The sequence below is a fragment of the Paramisgurnus dabryanus genome, chromosome 19, assembly GCF_030506205.2.
Source record: "Paramisgurnus dabryanus chromosome 19, PD_genome_1.1, whole genome shotgun sequence".
Lineage (NCBI taxonomy): Eukaryota > Metazoa > Chordata > Actinopteri > Cypriniformes > Cobitidae > Paramisgurnus > Paramisgurnus dabryanus.
The window spans coordinates 32,764,135-32,789,457 of record NC_133355.1 but is presented as its reverse complement, the minus strand read 5'-3'; the positions used below and the strand labels follow the sequence as shown (position 1 = coordinate 32,789,457).

General features: G+C 38.2%; 1 protein-coding gene across 1 annotated transcript; it reads right to left on the bottom strand.

Moving 5' to 3' along the window:
- Window positions 1–12,999: 12,999 nt before the first annotated feature.
- LOC135735098 (prostate stem cell antigen-like) lies at window positions 13,000–24,202 on the bottom strand. The gene is made up of 3 exons (XM_065253752.2): window positions 24,045–24,202; window positions 14,111–14,218; window positions 13,000–14,022 (listed from the first exon to the last, which is right to left on the bottom strand). Exons 1-3 carry the CDS (start codon window positions 24,094–24,096, stop codon window positions 13,799–13,801), a joined length of 384 nt encoding a protein of 127 aa, XP_065109824.2. The 5' UTR covers window positions 24,097–24,202; the 3' UTR covers window positions 13,000–13,798.
- Between the last annotated feature and the right edge of the window lie 1,121 nt (window positions 24,203–25,323).

Sequence of the window (25,323 nt, the reverse complement as noted above, 5' to 3'; positions counted from 1 at the left end):
AACACGGTGCACCGACGTTGTAGCGAAAGCCCACTGTTTCAACCATTTACCTGTGTCTCAAGGAAAGCTCTGTGTGAACGAAGATCCCCAGTGTTGTGAGTAACTTACCTCTGTGAAGTATTATTGACCTGTGCTTACAGCAACCACTTACCTGTGTCTCAAGGAAAGCTCTGTGTGAACGAAGATCCCCAGTGTTGTGAGTAACTTACCTCTGTGAAGTATTATTGACCTGTGCTTACAGCAACCATTTACCTGTGTCTCAAGGAAAGCTCTGTGTGAACGAAGATCCCCAGTGTTGTGAGTAACTTACCTCTGTGAAGTATTATTGACCTGTGCTTACAGCAACCATTTACCTGTGTCTCAAGGAAAGCTCTGTGTGAACGAAGATCCCCAGTGTTGTGAGTAACCTACCTCTGTGAAGTATTATTGACCTGTGCTTACAGCAACCATTTACCTGTGTCTCAAGGAAAGCTCTGTGTGAACGAAGATCCCCAGTGTTGTGAGTAACTTACCTCTGTGAAGTATTATTGACCTGTGCTTACAGCAACCACTTACCTGTGTCTCAAGGAAAGCTCTGTGTGAACGAAGATCCCCAGTGTTGTGAGTAACTTACCTCTGTGAAGTATTATTGACCTGTGCTTACAGCAACCATTTACCTGTGTCTCAAGGAAAGCTCTGTGTGAACGAAGATCCCCAGTGTTGTGAGTAACTTACCTCTGTGAAGTATTATTGACCTGTGCTTACAGCAACCACTTACCTGTGTCTCAAGGAAAGCTCTGTGTGAACGAAGATCCCCAGTGTTGTGAGTAACTACCTCTGTGAAGTATTATTGACCTGTGCTTACAGCAATCACTTACCTGTGCCTCAAGGAAAGCTCTGTGTGAACGAAGATCCCCGGTGTTGTGAGTAACTTACCTTTGTGAAGTACTATTGACCTGTGCTGGCAGCAATCACTTACCTGTGCCACAAGGAATGTTTTGTGTGAACGAAGACCTCCAGTGTTGTGAGTAACCTACCTTTGTGAAGTGTTATTGACCTGTGTCTACAGCAACCACTTACCGTGTCTCAAGGGAAGCTCTGTGTGAACGAAGATCCCCAGTGTTGTGAGTAACTTACCTCTGTGAAGTATTATTGACCTGTGCTTACAGCAACCACTTACCTGTGTCTCAAGGAAAGCTCTGTGTGAACGAAGATCCCCAGTGTTGTGAGTAACTTACCTCTGTGAAGTATTATTGACCTGTGCTTACAGCAACCACTTACCTGTGTCTCAAGGAAAGCTCTGTGTGAACGAAGATCCCCAGTGTTGTGAGTAACTTACCTCTGTGAAGTATTATTGACCTGTGCTTACAGCAACCACTTACCTGTGTCTCAAGGAAAGCTCTGTGTGAACGAAGATCCCCAGTGTTGTGAGTAACTACCTCTGTGAAGTATTATTGACCTGTGCTTACAGCAATCACTTACCTGTGCCTCAAGGAAAGCTCTGTGTGAACGAAGATCCCCGGTGTTGTGAGTAACTTACCTTTGTGAAGTACTATTGACCTGTGCTGGCAGCAATCACTTACCTGTGCCACAAGGAATGTTTTGTGTGAACGAAGACCTCCAGTGTTGTGAGTAACCTACCTTTGTGAAGTGTTATTGACCTGTGTCTACAGCAACCACTTACCGTGTCTCAAGGGAAGCTCTGTGTGAACGAAGATCCCCGGTGTTGTGAGTAACTTACCTTTGTGAAGTACTATTGACCTGTGCTGGCAGCAATCACTTACCTGTGCCACAAGCAATGTTTTGTGTGAACGAAGACCTCCAGTGTTGTGAGTAACCTACCTTTGTGAAGTGTTATTGACCTGTGTCTACAGCAACCACGTACCTGTGTCTCGACGAATGCCCTTGTGAATGAGAAACCCCAGTGTTGTGAGTTGTTTCCCTGCACGGTCCATTAACGATCTCTGCTTCAGTAGCGTCCGCAGAACAACGAACCTAAGGCAGAGGAGAGAGAGAGAAGACGGGGGATTAGAGCAGCAGTAAAATTCGCATCGAAGCACATTGTGATAACCTTTCTGTTCTTGATTCTGCCTCCAGGAAGAAGCGGAGTGCGCCACGGGTTCTAGGACCAGTGCCATAAGGAGCCCCTGTCCCCGGTCCTTGGCAAGAGTGGCCCTGGAGGGCAGAAGAAGTCATATTAGTTTTTAACCTTGCCCTTTCCCTTTCCCCTTTTTAAATATTTAAATAAAGTTTATTTTAAACGTAGTATACTCGTCTGTCTGGTCATTGGGGTGGTCTTGGGAAACTCCTCGAGGTGGAAGAGTTGAGAGGGGTGTGACCTTTAGTATATTTGGGTCCGCCCCTGGCCGTGACATATATATATATATATATATATAAATCAAACAGTAAAGTAAATCAACCAAAAGCAAAAAAACAGCTTTTTTAAAGGTCTGTTTAAAAAGTTACCATGTAAACATTAATTACAGCTTTAACTTGTTTTTAACTTGGCAAATAACCAAGGTATAAGCGGTATAATCCACGGCTATGGATTTTAATGCACTTCGTAGAGCCAACCCCCCTCCGCAACGCGTCAAGTGGTTCATCGCCTCTACGTCGTGCATTAAAATCCTTTAATACATGGCTGGCCATGGTTTATCCCTTCCTTAATCAATATAATCAATATAATATCAATCAATATAGAATTTTCCCATACATTTGTATTATATAATATTTCTCAAAAATGTAAAAAAAAGTGATCAACAAACAAGTAGGCTTATATTGGCTTCATTCATGTGATTTCATATAAAGTTTTAAGCATTCTTGATTACCACATTTAGAAATGCATAAATAGTAAAAACAAGCTCACTTGTGTATTAGAAAAGTTTGCAGTTATTTACTCATTTCTGTATCCAATGTACGCGTGACATTATTTGAGGACATAACGACTCAAACTCGAAGACTCGAAAGATGAACTAATCAATTCTGTTTCCAGAAAGTATACACAGCCTATAGGAGGACAGAAGCATGAATGTCTTGTATACCAGGACTCGGGAGGTGAGCTAATTGTTTCAGTCAGTTTGGATGTCAAGAAATAATGAAATAATATTTTCTTTCTTAAATTCGAGTCTCTAGATTCGTACCTGACTGCATAATCATCTATTTCCTCTTTGAAAGTCATCATTGTTTGCAAATTATGTAAAAAAATAATATTAGATTTGTTCATTTTTGTCATTTTTTTATGAAATATGAACTAAGGTAATAAATGTGTTGTTTATTTTGCTTGTTATCAGAAATAAACTACTTTAAAAGAGCTTTGTTGTTATTGGTTGTTAGCAGAGTTTACCGGAAGTTATGTTTGTTCCACGAAAGCCATTTGTTTATGTTGTTACTGCTGAAACTGTCTATACACAGAGTACACATTCTGTGTAGGGCACCAACTCCCTGGGGCAGCATCTTGGTTGCTCAGAAAATAAAAACTTATCATTCTATATAAATAATATTTATGAATCACAACAACATACATACAAACTATATGATGTTTTATACAGCAGTGGTTCTCAACTCTGTTGACAGCTATGCCTAGGAAGATACAACATTCTGTTCATATTTTGAAGATACAACATTCCAAAATAAAACCTGGCCATCAATTTCACGTCAGTTCACAAGCATGTGAAAATATATAGTTTTGGCTGATGATCATCAACTCATCAGACAGAGAGTCCAGCATCAATGCACCAGGTGTTGGGTTTTTAGCATCGTGACGTGATCATTTGGCGGCTGAGAACTGCTGGGCAAAGTTCTCGACAGTCTCGCCGAACAGGCCGGCCTGGGACACTGGAGCATTTAGGAGCTGTTCTTTCTCCTGCTCCCGCATGTTGGCCAGGCACAGCCAGAGATGGTGTTCCTAGACCACAAAGGTGGACATTGCACATCCGACAGCTTGTGTGATGACCTTGGTCGCTCTTGGTGTCGGATCATTACCTCCCTCGTGCAAATCCCTCAGTGCTTTGGCCTGGTAGGCAACGCCATTGCGTGCACAGCAGAGGCTGCCTACCCACAAGCCCAGTAAGCAGACTCCATCAAAGCAAAAGAATGCCAACAGGCTCATGAGGGAAGGGTTGGCCGATCCCTCCAGGTGGAAGCGTCACTGGCTGGATACAGTTGTATCGCAACCTGGCGCTTCACTGTCGGAATACTGGCGTAACCCTTAGCTGCCCCGTCGTCAAGGGAGGTAAGAGATGATGGCTGTTACTGCCGGTTCCGGAGGGAAAACAGGGTTTTCCATGACCGCGTCAACTCATCATGCCCACTTCAAACCGACAGCCGCAGCCACCCGGGTGAGCATTGCCGCCATCCCAGGGTCAAAAACCGGTTCCGCAACCCTACCCAAAGTAGGGAGTGGATCCAAGCTTGTGTCTGAAAATGACGGCCCCTCCTCCGATGCTACAACAGATAACGAATCCTTGGGAGGGAGCACATACCTCCAGTCTCCATCAGAACCTCAGGCTACAAATCAGGGTGCTTAGAACTGCTGGTCAAGTCAGCAGACCGATTTAGCACTGGTATACACAGGTCATTCTTCCACAGCTTCACAGCCACACCTTTGGCACTGGTAGGCAACGGAAGAGGAGAACGGTTTCACGGAGGTACGCCCCCCCCCACCGTGCAAATCCACAAGAGGCAGTGGCGGCTCGTGACTCCTCATCCGAAGATGCGCTAATTCAAAATAAGTGTTTGGAGTATCATGTGTGTGGTTCCCTTTTCCAAAATATGTGTCCTGCGTGTCAAGAGATTCTGTGTGCTTCACATGTTTTGTCAAAACCGTTTATGATAAAAGAGACGCTCACGTTTACAAAATACACGCAAGACACTCCCTTAACAGTAAACTCTGATTACACATGAGATTATGGGAGTATCTGACAAACGCGAGTGTCTCTTTTCATAAACCCTTTAGACACGTCTGCATCAGGCACTTATTTTGGCACACACATGACGGGCTACGTACATGTTGTGACAAACTTCGCATCGTGCGCCCTCAAAAAAAGAAGTCGCTGGCCACCACTGACAAGAGGCATATGGAGCATGCCCCATCATAAAACTCTGCCTTAGCATGCTCTAATTCCAGGCACGAGAGACAACAATCATGTCCTTCACAGGGATTCATATATTTCCTGCATCCAGCAATAGCACACAGATGGAATGACAGCTTAAAAAAAGACGCACCAGCCGTGACACAAGAGAACAGCTGTCTTTATGAAGACGCAAGTTCAACTCATTCTGGTCTTTTAGAGAAAATCACTCTTTAGATGTTGTGCTGGGCTTATGAAGCACACAGGGTAGAGGCAACGCGCACACTCAATTCAAAATAAGAGTGAAATAAAGTGGTGGAATTTAAACTGTGAGTCTCCGCTGTGGTGCTGTCCATCCATCCAACTTCAGACACACAGAGAGTTTCCAGAGCAGGTAAGAGAGAGCTTCTTAATTTCATATCTTTTGAAGCGAAAAAAGCTGATTTGGTTTTGCACCTGCTTCTTGTTAAATACTCGCACTGCGGGGTGGTGCCTGCAGATGCAAATATCCGCATACCAAGTTCATTGGCACTTTAGTAGCTTTGGAAGTAGATTGGTCCAGCGAAGCACGTTCCCAATTCTTTGATCACGATGTGACTTTGTAGTGCCCTACTGAAAGGGAACAGTGGATGACTGGGTGAGATTAAATAAAAATATCTTGATTTAAAGCTGTTTTAGCTCACTTATGCTTTTAAGTAATTTTAAAGCCCCCCTGTGGACCCCGAACCCCTGGTTTGTTCAGTGTGTCCCACTGCTGGCGTTTCATGTAGCATTTCTTAATCTTAGTTCATGTTATTTACAGCACAGTAATTATATACAGGGAAGTCAGTCATTTTAATTACTAATTACTCAATCAAAGAACTTCACATTTTATTTTTTTTATAAAAAAATTACAGAAGTCTAGACCTCGGTGGACTCATAGCTGACAACGGCCATGTGTGGCAGTGTGCTTTATAATAAAATTGCACATTTTAGAGTTGCTTTTTATGGTGGCCAGCATTCAACTGTCATTTGTTACAGTGCTCCCTAGTTAAATTGATGTCTTTTAATGTTATTAAGGCACTGTTACAGTATCAGCTTCCCTGTTTTGCAAACTGTCCAGCACAGAAATAAATGCAATGTGCAATTTCAGTACGCATTTCATACTGAAATTTCACAAGAGAGTTTCATCATGAAGCTTCAATGCACAATTATCATTATCAGTTTGCACACTGTCCTTCAGTTAAAAACTTTCTTCACTTCCCTTTTTCTCAATAACATCCAGTAACAGTTTAATACACAATCACTCTTCTCTTTTTGCACACAATAAAAATCAGTCAAATGAGCATCTCAGACACTTTCTTAACACCAGCTCAAACTCAATCTCTTTGATTTCCACAAGCTCAAGAAAGGCACGCAGGTAAATCTATAAACTCTACTAATGTAAATAATACATAGATACTGAAGATCATCTTAATAATGCATCTACTGTCTTTAATTGTATCATTTACACAGCACACTTTTTTAATCTTTTATATTTTAAGCAAATGTGTAAGCACATCTATCTAAGCTAATAACTGCTTAAGCTAATAACATTTGAACCTAATTTAATGAAAAACTAATTTTCTTCAATTTTGTTGACAATGAATTCAGATCAGGGGTACGTTTCCCAAACAACGACGTAACTCGTTGCTGAATGACCTTAGTATGATGCATCGTTGGAGAAACGAACTACCTTGTCACGACTGTTTCCCGAAAGCATAGTAACTTTGTCGCACATTCGTCGTTTGAACGATGCTGGTTTAACAACATAGTTGATGATGTCACGTGGGAGGTGAAGTACTAATTAATCTGTGCAAATCGATTTAATGTCAGATTATTGCTGTAAATAACATATATTGCATTGGAAGACTGGTTTTGTTATCGTGATCTAGTTATCTGTTGTTTATTTTCAACATATTTAATTCACGTGCGTGTTCCCTCTTACTTCACTCCTCCCAGGGATTCCCCAGGGTCTTAAAGCTTGTAGGGCTGCGCACATGCGCAGTTTTCAAATGCAGCACTTTCATACTGTTTACAAATTTAAAGACGTAAAATAAAATTGTAATATATTTTGAATGATGGATATAGACTGTACTACATGTTTTGTGCTTATTTTGTTCAAAAGCATGATCAACGTAAGTATACATATGATAATAACAAGGAACGATGCTTCTAACGGCAGGTGAAGAGCTGTCGTTCCAACGATACAAGTTAGCGATGCAGTTTGCGAATCTTCGTTTGAACGATGGTTTCGGGAAACATCAAATCGTTGAACGATGTTAGTAACGATGGAACTTACGATGTTCGTTGCTTTTGGGAAACGCACCCCTGATCATCCTCAGGCTGTGCTAGTCAAAATCATCATCAGGCTAAGGTTAAAAATATGAAATTGCACTGTAAAAATTACAGTATTACTGGCAGCTGGTTGTCAGTAACTAACTGTAGATTTTACATTAATGTTATTTACTGGCAACAGTTTATTCAAAGTTAAATGAAAAACAGAAAAAGGTTGATGAGGATTTTTGGTTCCCAGAATGCAAAGATAAACACTTGTTAATATTTAATGTTCATTAAAATTTGAACAAACTGTTGCCAGTAAATAACATCAATTTAAATCAGGGCTTTGAACCAGAATTTTTTCCCAATTGGTTCGTTCCGAACAGAAACAGTATTTTAACGTTTCCGTTAACGTTCCTGAACCGGTTAATAATGTTCCATATCAGCTGTGCGACATACAAATAAGTAGGCTGATCATTAGGACTATAAACTTAAATTATTAGTCTATTTACTTAAGTATCTATCTTGTCATCAAACATTAAAAAGGTGACATTATGTAAGCGGCATAACTGTAATTCTGACATGCCTACATTTGTTGAGTGCACTTAAACACACGCACACACATAGACGGAGGACGAATTCCAAACGTTGCTTTGGGAAGAAGATAAACCAACCCAGTCTCACCCCATTTCGTCAATATTTGACGACACTTGACCATTCGTCATATGTTGACGTGAAGGGTATACCTTTCGCGTCATTTTTTGACGAACTGGGGACTTCAATACTATTACGTCCGTTGCATTCTCTTTCCTATTTTATTACCATTTGCGCGTCGGTTTAGGGTTAGATTTACATAATGACATCCCTACCCAAACCTAACTCTAACCCCAACGCCAGGTGACAACTGTTTCTAACCCCAACGCCAGGTGACAACTGTTTAATTTCGCGTACACTGTTTAATTTCGCGTAGACTGTTTAATTTCGCGTAATCTAACCCTAAACCGACGCGCAAATGGTAATAAAATAGGAAAGAGAATGCAACGGACGTAATAGTATTGAAGTCCCCAGTTCGTCAAAAAATGACGCGAAAGGTATACCCTTCACGTCAACATATGACGAATGGTCAAGTGTCGTCAAATATTGACGAAATGGGGTGAGACTGTGTTAGATAAACATGCTTTATGTCGCTCCACATAAAGTGAAAATGACGTTATTTTTCAGTGCTTTATTCACCCAACGTATTTTAATGGACTACAGTATGAGACACAGTAGCAAAACTCTCTCAAGTTTATACGTCAAGATTTTTGATCTTTGAAGGAGTTGGACCGGACACATTCAACTGCATGTGCGTACAGAAAATTGCTCACTTTAGCATCTTTGCATCAATCTCTGAAGTGTTAACATTTGCAGGCCTTTAAAACACGTGCAAATGATCAACTTTCACCCTATTTAAATTTGCATAATATTCCGCGAATCGCATGCGAGCCGAACCGTGGGTCGTGATCTGTACGGATCATGGATCAACTGCGATCCGTTACACCACTAATTAGTAAATAACAAACATCTTGAGAAATTTGGTAGCCTACAATATTTACCTCTTATGATTGAGCATTAGAGACTTGGGCTTGAGTAGACTACCTGCTGGTGGCAAGCTTCTCATTTCTCGACAACCGGAAGTGAACTTCATTGAGTATTGCACAGAAATCTTGTCAAAGAACAAAAAAAATTATGTTATTAACCAGTTACCATTATTTTAAATAAACGTTTCTGTTCTGGAACATTTATTTTTTGAAAGTTTCTGGTTTCATTTCTGTTCCTTGCAAAACATCAAAAGTTTCTGGTTTTCGTTCCGTGAACCGATTCAAAGCCTTGATTTAAATCTACAGTAAGTTACTGCCATGTTCAGATCAAGCCTCACAAACCTTGATTTTCAAAATTGTTTACCTTATTCTACTAACTGTGAAGGTATAAATCTCTCTCTTTTTTCAGGATGAAATTGGCTGTTCTGATTGTACTCCTTGTCACCTTGATGTTCAGTGATGGATGGGATAATGTCAACAATAATCTACCTAACACGCATCCATGCCAGAAATCTCACAATAACAATGCTTATAATACTTTTAAATACAGACATATTCTTACAGATGATTTCAACACAAGAAGTGAAGATGCTTGGAAAGACTACCTAACAAAAAAAGATCTTTGTGGCAGTGCTCCACTCCAGTCCTTCCTCCAGAAAAATGATAAGAATAGTATTAAACGAATATGTAATGAAAAAGGCATCAGAGAAAGAATCAACATCTGCATCAGTAAGAAAAAGTTCAAAGTGTTCATTGTTGAAAGCACTATTAGAAATAGAAAGTGCAAAGTTACAAATTTACAGACTAAGCGGTTATATGTAAAGATTGCTTGTGATGTTATTAACAACCGCTGTTTGCCTACTCACTATGATGGACAAACTAGCAACCGGCCATCCAGTAATGGTGAGGTTTGCAGACCTGAGGCAGCGTAAAGCACAAAGTGTAACGTTTATGGCTGAAATTTCTACTTAATCTCTATAGAATGATTCACATAAGCATCATTATCCAAGATTATCACAAACATAATCCTGAACATTTATCATTTAACATCACTCCTGCTGATGCTTTTAATCCTTTCGTGATTGGAGGTTAGAGATTGTCATAAATTTTTGTGAACGCTTCATTTAATCTCTTTATAAGTGAATCAATAAATGTGTGATGAAAAATTATCAGTGATTTATCAGTGATTAGAAGTCTTTTTTTGGAGAAATTATTTCTGTTTCTTACTGTATTAAATTCTAAGAATGAAACAATCTATTTTTTAAAGCTCTTATATATATATTTTTTCCAATAAGACTGATAAAATACAAATTGCAAAACCAAAGTTGTGTTATTTGTGCTTATATAAAATAAAGCATCTTACTGTCTGTCAGTGTAAGTGTGAGTGAATTACTATCTATTCCCACATCACTGATGGTCAGTATGGCCGGCTGTGAATGTCACACACACACCTGAAGCAGTGGGCAGCGATTGCTGTAAGGTGCTTTCCATGAGGTCATTAAAAACACACAACAAGGCTTTGGCGTTCCATAGCCTGGGGACAGCAATACAAAAAGCACAATTTCCCCTGCACTTAAGCTTCAACTTGGGGGTAACCAATAGATCATTGTTTGGAAGACCGAAGGGATCTCGTGGGTTGATACTTACTGACCGAGTATCTACCCATAGGTCCCTTCGGTCTTCCAACCAGAATCTATTGATTACCCCCAAGTCGAAGTGCAGCTGAGATCGTGCTTTTTGTATTGTTATCCCCAGGCTTTGGAACACCTTTCCACTGTCCATTAGACAAGCATCTTCTCTCAATATTTTTAAGTCCAGGCTAAAGACATTTTTATTTTTAAAAGCATACGGCTGATGGGATATTTGTACTATTTGATAAATTATTCTATCTGTTTGTTGTGTGTTTTTTCTGTTTTTAATAACCTAATGGAAAGCACATTGGCTGACGTAAGTTGTAGTTAATTGTGCAATATAAATAAATTGTCATTGTCACTGCAGGGCACAGGAGTCTTGCTCAATGTTACCTCAGTTGCAACCAAAGTGTGCCATTACACCATCAACACCAGCAGCGTGATATTAGGCAGGATGGCTCCTTGCTTTTATGTCGTTTACGCCTTTCATTTGAATTAATCAGACCAGGCCACATGTTTCTAATCTGCTATTCTCCAGTTATTGTTAGCCGGGGTTAATTATAGTCTCAGTTTTCTGTTGTTCGCTGACAGGAGTGACACCCGGTGTTGTCTTCTGCTGCTGTAGCTCATCTGTAGCTTTCATCTATGGGTGGTAGGTCTTTCTTGGTTTAACCCCTAAGCTATGAAAAACTCTCTTCCCCTGTCTCTGAGGGCAACAACAACACTGCATGAATTTAAGTCTAAACTCAAAACCCATTTGTTTACTAAATACTATCTGTCGTGACATGTTTTTCTTAATCAGTTTCCTTACGCTCAATTATTCTGTTGCATCAGACCTTTGCTTCAGCTACCGATTTTCCATGTTGTTTTTGTTTCTGTTTTATGTTATTTTTGGTTATTGTTTACTACACTTGCAATGCGAAACGCAACCGTGATTGCTTGGACTGGGCAATTGTCCATTGTCCGTTTCTGTATGTATTTATTGTTTGCTCCTTACTGTTATTGTGATGCGTCCTTGAGCTTTGGAAAGGCGCTATATAAATTAAACATATTATTATTATTATCTGCTTCAAGATTTGACGTGTTGTGCATTCAGTGATGATATTCTGCAAACTTGGTTGTAACCAGTGGTTATTTGAGTTACTGTTTAAATATAAGCACCCTTTGTATTATTGTCTTCCTATGACACATCGCTTTTATTGTTTCCTAATCTCTGTTAGTCACTTTGGACAAAAGCGTCTGCTAAATGTCTAAATGTAAATGTCTATCATCTGGAACCAGTCTGCCCATTCTCCTCTGACATCAAGAAAGCATTTTCATCAACACAACTGCCTGCTTACTGGATATTTTTTCTTTTCAGACAATTCTCTATAAACCCTATGGTTGTGCTTGATAATCCCACGCTGTAAAAACATTGGTTTATTTATTAGATAAACAAAGATTGGGTCATTGCATTGGGTTATATTTTCCAGCGTGAGTTTTGAATCTGTGGAAGAAGTGGTTTTCAGTAAAGCAATTGCTTTATTTGGAGAAACAGAGTTTGTATTTATGTTTCAAATCTATTGTTTCTCAAGCAAAGTGTGCTGAAAAGTACAATTTACATTACGTTAACTTTTATAAAAGTAGCGCACGTTTCGTCACATATGGTAACTCGAATATGATTTAGTTTGTTTTTCTCTTTTTCTGCTTTTTGAACGATTCAGACATCTACTTTGTTCAAAATTAACCTGAAATATGTGACTTTACAGCTATTTATAATTATTACAAGTCGCTTACACCTTACACAAGTGTTGCATCCAAAGTGATGTCGTATACATACGAACTTTCATTGAAATCTTCCTCAGTTGTTTATTGTTTGTTTTCAGTACGTTTAAAGTTTTTCTAAGCTTAAGTTTTTTTTTAAACTACCCGAGTTTAAATCCTGGCTTGGCTCCTCTTAAAACAAATGCACGTTTACTGTGATGTTTATGTATTGATGTTATGTTAATCTTATCTTTTTGTACTAAAAAAAAAAACAAATCTCATCATGTTATTTTTAAAGGATTTCTGAACAGAATGCATTGAATTGATTAGCAGTGCTGTTTTAATTTAAAATATACTGCTTACATTTTTTGTAATATTTAATAACATTTAAAACATGTATTGTACCTCGATAAATATCTAAATTAGATTTTTTTTTATATTTATATTTATTAAATAATAATTGTTTAAATATTAAATAATGAAAAATGTAAAATAACTAAACAATAGCTTTAACCCAACTAGCTGAGTAGAGAAAGTAACACAAATCATTGGGTTAAATTAACCTGCAGTTGGGATGGTTTAAGACTCACCCATAGTTGGGTTATTTTTAACCCAACATTATTAAGTGTGCAGTAGATCAGCAGCTTTTGAAATACTCAGCCCTTCCTTTTCTATTCAAACTTTATTCTGACAACAGAGTCAACCCAAATCAAAAACTTTATTTTACAGTGTCCTTGTTACACTTTACATGCAATTATTACAGTAAATTATGCATAATTACATGCAACTAAAGCAAATCCTAAACTTATATTAAGTACATGTTGGGGATGTTTACCAGACAGGGATTAGACTAGTCCTAGACTAAAATAAATTTAAGAGCTGTCCAAACTCACAAACAATTTGCACTGACATAGCCTCAAAATGCACACAAGTAATGTTTTTATATATTTGTTAAAACTAGTTACATTTCCTAATTAAACTTAGGTCTAGTCCTGGCTTAAACTATTCTCTGTCTGGGAAACAACCCCGTTGTTGTTAATTATATTGTGTTTTATTAAACTATAAGAGTGACATCTTAAAATAAAGTGTAAACAACTCTGCTGCTTTAAGTCATTATGATAACCATAAAAACACACAGCGCCCGATCAGTCCATTTACTGTACTTTCTGTGAAATGACATCACGTCAGGCACATTTTTGTCCAACAACAAAACAAACGAAAAAATTTCCTCTTCCCTACACATTTGATTTTCTAACAAACAAATGTTAAAAGCTTATAAAATTGGCTGATAAATTACACGACTGATCAAGATGATAAACTCTCATAAAGATAGATTATCTTTAGATAGATTACATGAAATGCATGGGTATTATAACAGAAAATGCAATTTTTCGTTCATAAAACCTTGGATTTAAAAGAAAGAAAGAAAAGGCAATCTGTGTATGTTTGTTTATGTGTGTTTTAATGAATTATATATAAATGTGTGTGACGATCTTCTTCACACAAGGAATTTGACAGACATGAGAGATGCGATGGCAGCGAGTGTGGTCATGATGGTGGAGACGTGTGGGTGTCCCAGGGCAGAGTTACACAGGTCTGTGGAGCAGCACGTCTTTGTCATCGTGTAGACAGTGGAGGAGTTACTCGGCCAATTAACATTATCTGTTTTGTTGCATTTTCCCACCGCAAGACATCCTTTCATCTTAATATCCACAAAACCAGCTGGAGATAGAGATGAAAGAAAAATAATTTAAATCTTAATCCTGCTAAAACATGTCAAACATTTGTTTCATTGTTTAGTTTGTCTCACCTGCTTTACCCACTCCACTGAAGCACTGATCGGTGCCTGAACAGGTCGTTTCAGATGTTACGCACAGACTCCAGACACCAGTACAGTCATAACACTTCAGAGCCTGACCTGTGAAAGATCAAAACGATATCTGTTAGTCACAACATCTCCATATCTGTAAACAACTGTATCCAGAATTCTCAACTAACTGGAAAGTCATGGAAATTTCCAGGTCAAAGGTACAGTAAACATGTAATGACCGATCACATGCATAGGCTTTCATTAGCATTGCTGGCATACACACATAGTAAAGAAGATGAAACCTTTCCATATCTCTGTTGTTTCTTCTAGACAGCAAATGGAAAAACTGACCAAAGTCTTTTGGGTCTCTCAACAATCTTATAAGATCTCAACAATGTCACGACTCAACAACATTTCTCAAATTGATCAGAAGCAGACTATATTATCTCTATTCCTGTGATTGCTCATAATCCTCTCATTCATCTTGATTATTTTAGTAGAAACATCTAAGACAAAGTCAACAGTGAACCCTGCTAAAGTATGAGAGCTCTGGGCAGAAAGATGGGAATACACCTAATGATTTTCACACAGATTATGAATGTAATCTGATCATAATGTCTGATCATGACTAGTCTTTTCCGCTTGCTTACAATCACAGATAAAAATTATTTATGCATGAAACTCTTTAAGTGTGTTAAGTCCAATCTTACTATGTTTCAGTAAGTTGTTAGCTGTATCCCCACCATTACAGTTAGGAAAGAGTTTTCCCCAAGCCTGGAGAATCACAAGTCTCTTAGCCTTTTGTTTCAAACATCAGTTGATTTAAAAGGAGCACAAACTGTGCTCATTTGACTTCATATTGAGATATTTGACTTTTGTCTCGTCTATAGCGATGTTCTTTTTAGAAGAAACGTCTTGATGTTCATTTTTTTTTTGCACAGATGAAGAGGTATCATATTATTATTGTTATTAGACATTTCTCCCTTTCTCACTTTGTAGATCAGAGATCAGCGTTGGCTTCAGGACAGTTTGTGTGTTGCGGTCTAAAAATGCTCAAATTATGTGAAACACCTGAAGCATGCAGTAAATATGAGAAAACTCGGAAAACGACTGTAAAATGCTGCCACGCCGGCCTGGTGAGTTGAGCACATCCGTGCTAAATGATGTCATACACGGCAAATAGATGAGGAATTACACGTATACACTTCAGCATCATTGAGTTGACTTGGATACGACGACATGAACTCGTAACAATCATAATATTAATTGACTTTATTACTTCTAAATACATAAACTTATTTTCCAGTCTTCCTGTAGCTAGGTTGGTAGAGCATTGCATCAGCAGTGCAAATAGTCATGGGTTCAATTTCCAAGTAACAAACACTTTGCAAAGCAAACTCTAATATATAATGTAAATATTTGTCAGTGTAAATAATTGTCAATATAATTGTTTGTACATATAAATAATTGTAAATGCAAATAATTGAAGTTTTCCAGCTAATAAAGGCATCCCATATGTTCTTCTTATACACACCTTCACAAAGCCTGTAATACTACTACTTTGGTGCTTTTATGATACTTTTCTGCCATCACACACAAACTTGTCAGAAATAGCTGACACAAAAACTCCCCTTTCAAAGACTTTTTTGGTTTCGGTCACACCCGACTTTCTGATGTTGTGAATCACACATACACACACGAACACACACACACTTTCTTTTCTACTTAAAGCAAAGTCCACACATCCAGAGTTTTATTTTAATATTGTCCAGAAGACTTCTGTACAGCTCTAGCTTGAAAAGTTGAAACCCAGGCAAACAATAAATAAGTGTATTTACATCAAAGGGTTAAATAACATTGATCTGACGCAGTTGTTATGTTCTGATCCTAAACACAGAGATGAGTACAAGCTTAAGAAGGTTCTGGAAACATCATGTGCGTCACATGTAACATTTCATCTGAGATTACTGGTAATTTAATGCATGGGTGCGTGAGCTCTGGGCTCGAATACCTCAATTAAAATTCTTTCAGATGTATGCGGATAAAATTCTGAGCTTTTCTCCATAATTAACGTAGGTTCACCAGTAACGTCCTGGTTAAACCTGTTTTCCAGGTATTGTATGAGTGATTGATGGGGATGTGGAGGTTTCATCAGAGTTTGTGATGACTGTGTGCAATGATATTCAACCAAATGAAACTATTAAAAATGATTTCCAGAATGATTCAGTATTAAACATCACCTGATACACAAATACAGCCAAAGGTCAAGACTGAGAACAATAGGCAGTCATCTCTTATTGAACTATACATTATTTTGTGGTATTAAACAGCATCAGTTGTAATAAACATCACATAAGTGAATGTGTGTTCCTTCTTGTACATGCTGGTGGTGAATCTGTAAGTTTCTTTCACCTGATATTCAGATGAAAGTTTATTGGCTTACTGAAGTTTGAGCTTTAAACAGAAATACTGTGGGCATAAATTGACTGACGTGTGTGAACATGATGTTCATGAGATCAACACATGACAGAATTGGCTCCAGGGCTTTACTGCCTGACAACAAAGCCAGGAATATTCTCAGATTCATTTTACCTACAATAATACATGTCATTAATATTTATTTGCATATATATCATATTTGCTGTTTTATAAAAACTGTAGCTTTAGAAAGTGTAGTCTCAGAAGGTCTGGGAACCATGGCTGCTTTGAATAGCCAATAATCACCCAAAAGCATATATGACTGACACATACGGCAACCAATCACATTTCGCTGTGTGGGGTGTGGAAATGTCTCCACAATGAGAGACCGTTGTGAAATCATCATTGAAACACATTTGTAAAGTTCATAATAATAATGGCAAACACAATAATATATCCCTTTAAAATCTTTGACATTTTTTAAGACTTTATGCTTTATTAATGAAAAAAAAAATGATTAAGCATACTGTCACCGCTGTAAACAAAACAGCTTTCTTCTACTACGATCTGACAGGTTTGTGTTGTTTCTAGAATTTCAGAAGCAGTGGTGACGTGTTTTTCAAGCTCATTGTCTTAAATGAAACTTTAGTCGTGTTTTAACTCTCTCTGCCGATGGGCTAAGTTGAGTTAAGTGTTTTCCCATCAAGATATTTTTGAGATATTTATTAATGGTTTGCTGAAGAATTAAGACTGGAAGTAAGAGTCAGAGTCCAAACCCTGAAAAAAACCCCATCCCATTATCCCTCCTCCACCAAACCTCACAATTTCACAATGCAGTCAGACAGGTAACGTTCACCTGAGAAGAGAAGTGTGATTCATAACTCAGTACATGTTTACACTGCTCACATTGTCCTCTGCCTCTGGGTTTTACATCACACCATCTGACGCTTGCCTTTGAACTTGGTGATTGTGATTAAGAAATGGCATAGGTTGATTTAATAATGGTGTACACTTGAAAAACAAAAACAGAATAAATAATCAAATCAATACAGCAATGCCACAAGACACAGATGTTGCCTTCGGGCATGCGCTTTGTTTTCTTTTGGAAATGCATAAATTCCTGCAGGCACAATTTTAAGAATTTAAATACATTTTTGATCTGCTACACATGATATCTACTAGGTGGGGCATGATACATACTGTACATGCCTTAAAGGGGACATTTCACAAGATTTTTTAAGCTGTCAAATCTTTGGTGTCCCCAGAGTATGTACGAGACATTTTAGCTCAAAATACCATAGAAAATGTATTATAACATGATAAATTTGCTACTTTTGTAGGTTCGATCACATATTTGCTGTTTTTGGGTGTGTCCTTTAAAATGCAAATTAGTTGATCTCTAAATGGCAGTGCAGTGGTTAGATCACAGGGGAGCCAAATTTCAATGAGCTATTTTTTCACATGCTTGCAGGGAATGGTTTACCAAAACTAAGTTACTGATTTTTTTTTACATTTTCTAGGTTGATAAAACCACTGGGGGCCCAATTATAGCACTAAAACATGGAAAAAGTAAGTTTTGTCCACTTTAAGGCTGCTGCACACTAAAAAATTATCTGGCCCAACTGGGTCGTCCTATTGTAGGTAAATCACGACCATTTCTTTTATTTATACCGATTATCTTATCTTATTTTTTCCTGTGGTGTGTTAAGGGTAACTGGATCTGCTCGGTGGCATGACTGCAAATTGTATTTATGATGAATGTTTATGATCTTGTTTTGTGGGGAAAACTACGAGGACAAATGCACACACAAGCTGTAGATTGTCATGTGGCATTACATGATACCCAATCAGAAAGTGAGCTGATGAAAGACATAACATAAGCTTTAACAACCACAGTCATGATGCAGCGGGTACAATCCAAATTGAGATGGACATCAGAGATGTGAAAATCAATCCACATATTAATGCCATTTCTTCATGCCCATTGTTCTCCATGTTACTGTGATGTCACGTTCAACATTAAACTTTTAATCAAACCTTTCCATAGTAGGAAAAAACTAATCCTTTGGAATTCAATGTGAACCATCATATCTGTGTTACTATATGTTATTAAAATACATTTACAAGTCACAACAGCTGATCACATGCACATTTACATTGCTATAGTGCACTCTACTGGGGAAATGTGTGAACTGGCAAATTGAAAATAATGTTTCTCTCTCTCTCTCTCTCTCTCTCTCTCTCTCTCTCTCTCTCTTTCTCTGAGTTTTATTAAATTATTTTATTATTAAGACAATACGGTGTGATTTATGTATGATTTTAGAGCAGATCAAATGCTTCATGTTTCCCATTTGTTTCCCAACTAACTGTCCCTGTTATATTGACTTGATGAAGTGGTTTCAATGTTTAAAATTTACTGCTGTCAAACGTTATCATTGCAAATATGTACGTATGTGCAAAAGGTAAGATGTATAAATACAGTCTAAAAATGAAGCGGGCAGGACAGTGTGCCATCTCAGGTGTAAATGAGGCTGAACGTTGAAGCCAGTGAGTGAGTTTACTGAAGCATATGGGCAAGGGCACACCCATGGCAGTAATGATAATATTTTTATTAAAACAGTGTTACAAAAAATTATGTTGAAGATGAAAAATGTAAACTGCTAGAGTATTAATAAAAAGCATTAGATACAGAAGTGCTTTTTATAGACCCTTTTTATTTACAGCCAAGTAGCATGCGCGCGGTTGTAAGACCAATCTGGATGTAAAATGCGCTTTACGGCTGACGTAGAACTTACACCTGTTTCACCATCTAAATGCTTAAGTATTAAGTCTTGACTTGTTTCAATGGCAAAAATAGAAATAATCAAATTTGACGCGATACTGTCTACGCATGTCTAATGCTGTGTTACACCAACCGCGGTAGAGGCGTGAAGCGCGAGTTATTTCAATGTTAAGTCAATGTGAAGACGTGTTGACGCGCGTCAGGAGGTCCTAAGGCGCGGAAAAGGCGTTCGGCGTGGCGCAAAAGAAGCGTTTCCGCCTCATTCGCGTGTGAGGTCACGAATTGAGCGTTGTGCGCGGTACGCGTAAATGGTGCTTTTTGTGCATTTTGCGGTTCACGCGAATTTGCGGCTGATGCCCGAGTTGAAAAATTTGAACTTTGGCGGAATTTCGCGCTAGGGCTGTGCGATTTAGGGAAAATATCTGATTGCACTTTTTCTGCCAGGATTTGCAATTTGCAATTCAAATTTGGAAGCAGATTTTCATTTTTTAAATGAATATAAAATCCAAATGCATTCAATGTCATGTCATTTCATTCAAGTGACATTAGCAACCCAGTTAAATGGTATTTTAGTTTGTTTCAAATAAGGAGTCGGGCTTGTAACCATTGTTGGTTGTGTGTGTAAAGTTTTAACGCATCATCTGTTTTGGAAGACGCGGGCGTGAAGTCTTGCAATGCGGACTTGCGGAAACAGGCGTGAGTATTTAATAAGCATAGAGACACAGGCTGCGTGTGTGCGTCAAGTTTAAACGCCTTGTCTGTTGTGGAAGATGCACGCGCAAAGTCTTGCAATGTGGAAACAGGCGCGAGTATTTAACAAGCATTGAGAGACATAGGCTGCGCGCATGCTTTAAATTGAAACCCCTCGTCAGTTTAGGGGAAGAGCTGTTTTGGTTGACGTGCCTCTCACGGAGAAAGCACAGCCATACTTGCGCTCGCTCAGTTGGTTAGACTGTCACAAAGCATATTTCTCAAATCGCATCATATCGTATCCTTTCGCAATTTGCTAATCGCAACGTTTCACATCGCGATTGCGGTTCGATTAATCGCCCAGCCCTATTTCGCGCCGCGTTAACCAATTAGGAACCTGCTTATTGCTGTGGTGGCTGCCCCGCCCGGAGTCACTCATTTAACCAACGCTTGATATTGTCTGTAAGCAGTCACCCCGAGCTATACGACACAAGTTCTTATTTCTATAGAGGAGACAGGAATAAAAAGGACCTCGCTTGGAAGAGTGTCAGTGAGGACATTGGGCAACCTAGTAAGTTGTAATAAATACACAGTTCATTTTTGAGACAAGTGACGTTTATCGACCCGCGTCGTTTATTTTCCCCCTATAGTAAGGTTAGCAAATACAAACTGGTAACTCTCGATAAATGCACAATCAACATCAGTCATTTTGCAAACAGACAACCGCATAGCACTTGCACCTCCCACAAGAAGCAGAGTTTGCCTCTGACAAATGCTTGCTTTTTCCGCGCGTCTACTCCGCTGTACACGCGTGAACGCAACCAAATTGTTCAAGCGGCAAGACGCGATTTTGACACCTGAAACGCGGTTGGTGTAAACTCAGCATAAAGCGCAGGACACTAGCAGTTTGCTTTTATGCGTGGCAGAGTGAGAGACCGCACCAATAAATTCTTATATATCATAAAATATGTAAATATTTACAAAGACACAGTAAAGAACTTATTAAAAGCATTCAGTTAATTTAATTCAGAACTATTAGAATTAATCTGCAAATAATTACCTTTTGAGCGAACAGAAAATGCTTTTGTTTATTTAATGTGCAGGTTGTGTGTGATGGGTCTGCACGATGCAAAGCTCTATTGTCATGGCGGCAGAGAATGTAAGTTTATAACCATAATAATGCGTCTTTCACATAGGATGCGGTGTGCGCTGGGCTATGAAACCCATTAATTTCAATGGCTTGCGCTGCGCAAGGGGGGTTTGTTCTTGTGTCGAGCAAAGCGCGAGCCGCGGTCAAAGTTCAAAAACAGTTTAACTTTTGCGCTGCACTCTGTGACGATTACCCGCAATAGAAACGGGGCATTCAAACAAAATGGACGAAGAGCTTATAATCGGAATGTCATGGAAACACGTAGTAATTCAAGTTGGCATGTCAGGTGTGTTTTAAGTCAAGTAGTTTGTTGTAGGTAGGCAGCTTAAAGTTCCGTGACATGGAGACGGGCAAGCGTCTTGGAAGCGTCAGGTCAGTTTATCAATAGGAAACATACATGTATACAGAATAGGCTAGCAGCAGCAGCTCCACGTCGAATCGCTTCTGGTAGCAAGGGCATAGAAAACCCCATGCAGCTGCCATGCGAAACACACGCAACAGACACGCCACGCAGCCGGTGTGAATCAGCCCTTTTAATGGCTTGCCGCCTGGGTAATAGTCACAGACACAGCGCAAAAGTTAAACTATTTTGAACTTTGACCGCTGCGCTCGCGCTTTGCTCGACGTAACAAAAAACGCATCCTATGTAAAAGCCGCATAACCAATCCGACCTCAAAATGCCACCATAACCTATCATAAAAACTCATTTTAAACTAATTACGTTTAAACTCATCGTTCTTGTGACCGATCAACAATGTCACGTACTCTGTTACTCGTGCCACTCCCTGCTTTCATTAAAAGTAGGGCTGCATGATTATCTAAAACAGTATTGGCTTGACATTAGGTCTGACGCAAGAGAGAGAGACGAAAATATGATTTCTTAAATCATTCTCGCGGTACTTTGACGTCATCCGGCTGTCGGTTTTGCGGCGCCGCATGAAGTCAAACAAGCCTTATGTAACAGCTTAGCCTTAATTACACCTTTGCTAGATTCCTCAGTTAACGATTAGCCCCACCTGTGTCTTGTTTAGTTCTCTGTATGTATACTGACTGTTTAGTTTGGTCTGTTGGCACTTTAAATGAAAATGAAGTAACTCCAGTGTTTCTCCTGTGTGTTTCATCAGTTTATTAAAGAGTATTTGTTTTGCCAGAAAATGTTTCCTGTGTTGTGTGTGTTGGCTCATCATCACTACTTGCTAAGTGACTCCAATGCTGACGTAGATTTGTGGGTAACTTTATAATGCCCATTTGTAAGACTTGAATGCTCTAACACTAAAGAAAAAATATTTTCTGTGCAACTCACAACCCACTTAGCTATTGGCACCAACACGTTATTTCTTAAATTTTTACACTATAGACTATTTATTTAGCCATTACTATTTTCATTGTTTATGGGTTTTGTCTTTTTACAGTCACTGAAATCTATTTATAATTCAAATCTGAGTAAAGTCATTTTAGAGAATTGTTTCTGAACACATTATAAATGTTAGAAATGAATCGCTGAAACACGTTACAAAGACTTAACTATGTAGTACTAAATTGTGGAGTTATGCCATTAAACTGTTTTTCTGTGTTCAGGATTATTATGAACGGTGTCTCGATGACTCACTGATCATGCCCCCGCCCCTAACACAATCACAAGTGTCAATTCAGATTGTATTTGAAAATTATGAGAGACAGCAGCTTTCCCAAGAAAGGGTGTGGTTTTTAATCTTTATATTTGTCTGTAAGGTTAACACATTTTTATGTGGCATGACAAACTGAGAAGATATATTGAATAACACTTTATACAGACTTCACAAGTGATGCCGCTATCTTAATATTTTTTATTTAAAAGTAACTTTACTGTGGCTATTTATGATATCAAAAACAGAAAATATTGAATTCACATCCATAATATTTCCAGTAATTGCAACAGCAAAAACAAACAAACAAAAACACGGAAGAAATCTATAAAAATAAACCCCAGAGAACCCTAAACATTACCACTGTCTACAAAGAAGAGTATAGATTTATATAGTATACCTTACCAACCCGACAAACATCAAGAAACACTGACAAACTTTTGCATTTTAGTTCGATATTTAAGCAAATATGAAGCTTTTGATAAAACCTTTCCTTCTTAAAGTCTACTGAATAGTTGTAAAATGAGAAAATGAGTTACTTTTGTAAAGCACTGACAAAATATTTCTTAACAGGCTCTTTGTCATTTGCTGTATTGTTCAAAACCTGTAACTACAGAAAATATATTTACTTTGTCACCCTGCTAAACCCTTTAATGTGTAATGTTTAATGTACCTTTTTTTAGTGGCCACGCAATGAACTAAATGTACAATTTCAGCACACACACAGACAGTAGATTAAAGAAACCACAAACAAACAAAAGTTACAGGCGATGAAGAGATTTTGTTTAGTCTGAGCTTTTGTGCAAAAACCAAGCAAACAAATGTGACACAAATATCAAACTGATTGTCTCTTTATAACACAAAAATAAAATAAGCGCTTCTGTTGGGTGGATCTCTGCACCTGAGGCAACCCCCCCCCCCTCTCTCTCCCCACAAAATGCATCACTAAAGTTGAGGAAAACATCAGAAATACAGACAGCTCTTGTTGAATCTTGACACTGAAAGCCATATTTGACCACACGAGAATGAGTCATAACCTAAATTTAATATACTAACCTGCTGAAAACAAGTCTATTTATCCCAGAAACTAAACAAGAATGTATTTAACACTAATATATCATTTAATAATAATAATAATAATCATCATAAATCAATAATCTATTAAAAAAGTAATGCAACTTTTTGACCTCGCGCTATGATTGCATTCATGGTTTACAAAACAATTTGATAGGAATGAAATATAAAACAGATTGATAATATAAGTCTTACCTCCAATGAAACACAGGGCGACGGCAAACGAGACAAAAAAGAGTCTGTTCATGTTTCCAGCTGTAGATGTTTGTGTTCTTTAGCACTTTTTAAACTCTGTTATGAGACTTCTGTGACAGACTTAGATCCGCTACATTTATAGACCCACACCCACCAAAGAAATCCGCTAGATTCATGCAAATCCACACCCACAACACGCCAAACACGTCATACCGCAGGAGCGCCGTCTGTGATGCACCTGAGAATGGGTTGCAGCAAAATACACACGCGCCCGCGCGCGCACCTTTTCTTATACAAACGATGATCATTGTAATATTAATAAATGATCAAGCGCATTGGTCTCAATTCATTAATTATGAACGGGTTAAATATAACTGAGCCCTGGAGTGTCAGAGTCCAACTCAGAAATATCGTATATTAAAATCGATTATATGGTTTCTGTAATGTTTCATTATAATAAACCATCACAGACATGAAAATACCATTTGGAATCATTACTATGAAACAAATAATGTTTGGGACATACCGTAGCTATAGAGACACAGATACCATTATAGTTTCCATTACAAAAATAAAATTCCCATTGTTGTTTCTATTGGTTTTTTTAGCAGCAGGGACATCTTCAACATAATGTGATGACCAAGGGTTTGTTGTGGCAACACAACTATTTACTTCAGTTAGTTTTCAGTTAGTAACAGCAATGTTGTGACTATGTCATGGAAAAGTAGTCAGTTGGAAATTTTTACTATGGGTTTTCTGATGTATTATTTTGTTTCTCAGTTTCTGCTATATATTATGGGCAGACATTCAGTCTAACTAAGTATGTCCTCATTTGCCCCAAACTAATTTAATATGAGAGTGACAACATATTCAATTAAATTTAATTCAATTCATTTATTTTTCAGTTTTTCCAAGTCTTAAACACATAATCATTTTACAGATTTAAAGAATTAAGGAATCAATTTTCATCATACTTAACAAACATCCTGTAAGTTTCAGAACTGAAAATTTGCGGCTTATTTACTAAAAAGGTGTAAATTAAATAACACAGGCACAACAGCTGATTTACACAATGGCCAACGCAATCTACTAAGAGCAGCACAAATTATTTCAGGTTCGCAAATAAGCAGAGCTGATGATGAGGTGCGCGTGATCTACTAACTCCTGATGCGCTTGAGTTCAGCACCAATGATATCACAGATAATGAAGCCATAGGACACTAACAACTGAAGGTTTCCAATAAGTTTTGAAACATAGTGACTCCTTATTCATTTCCTCC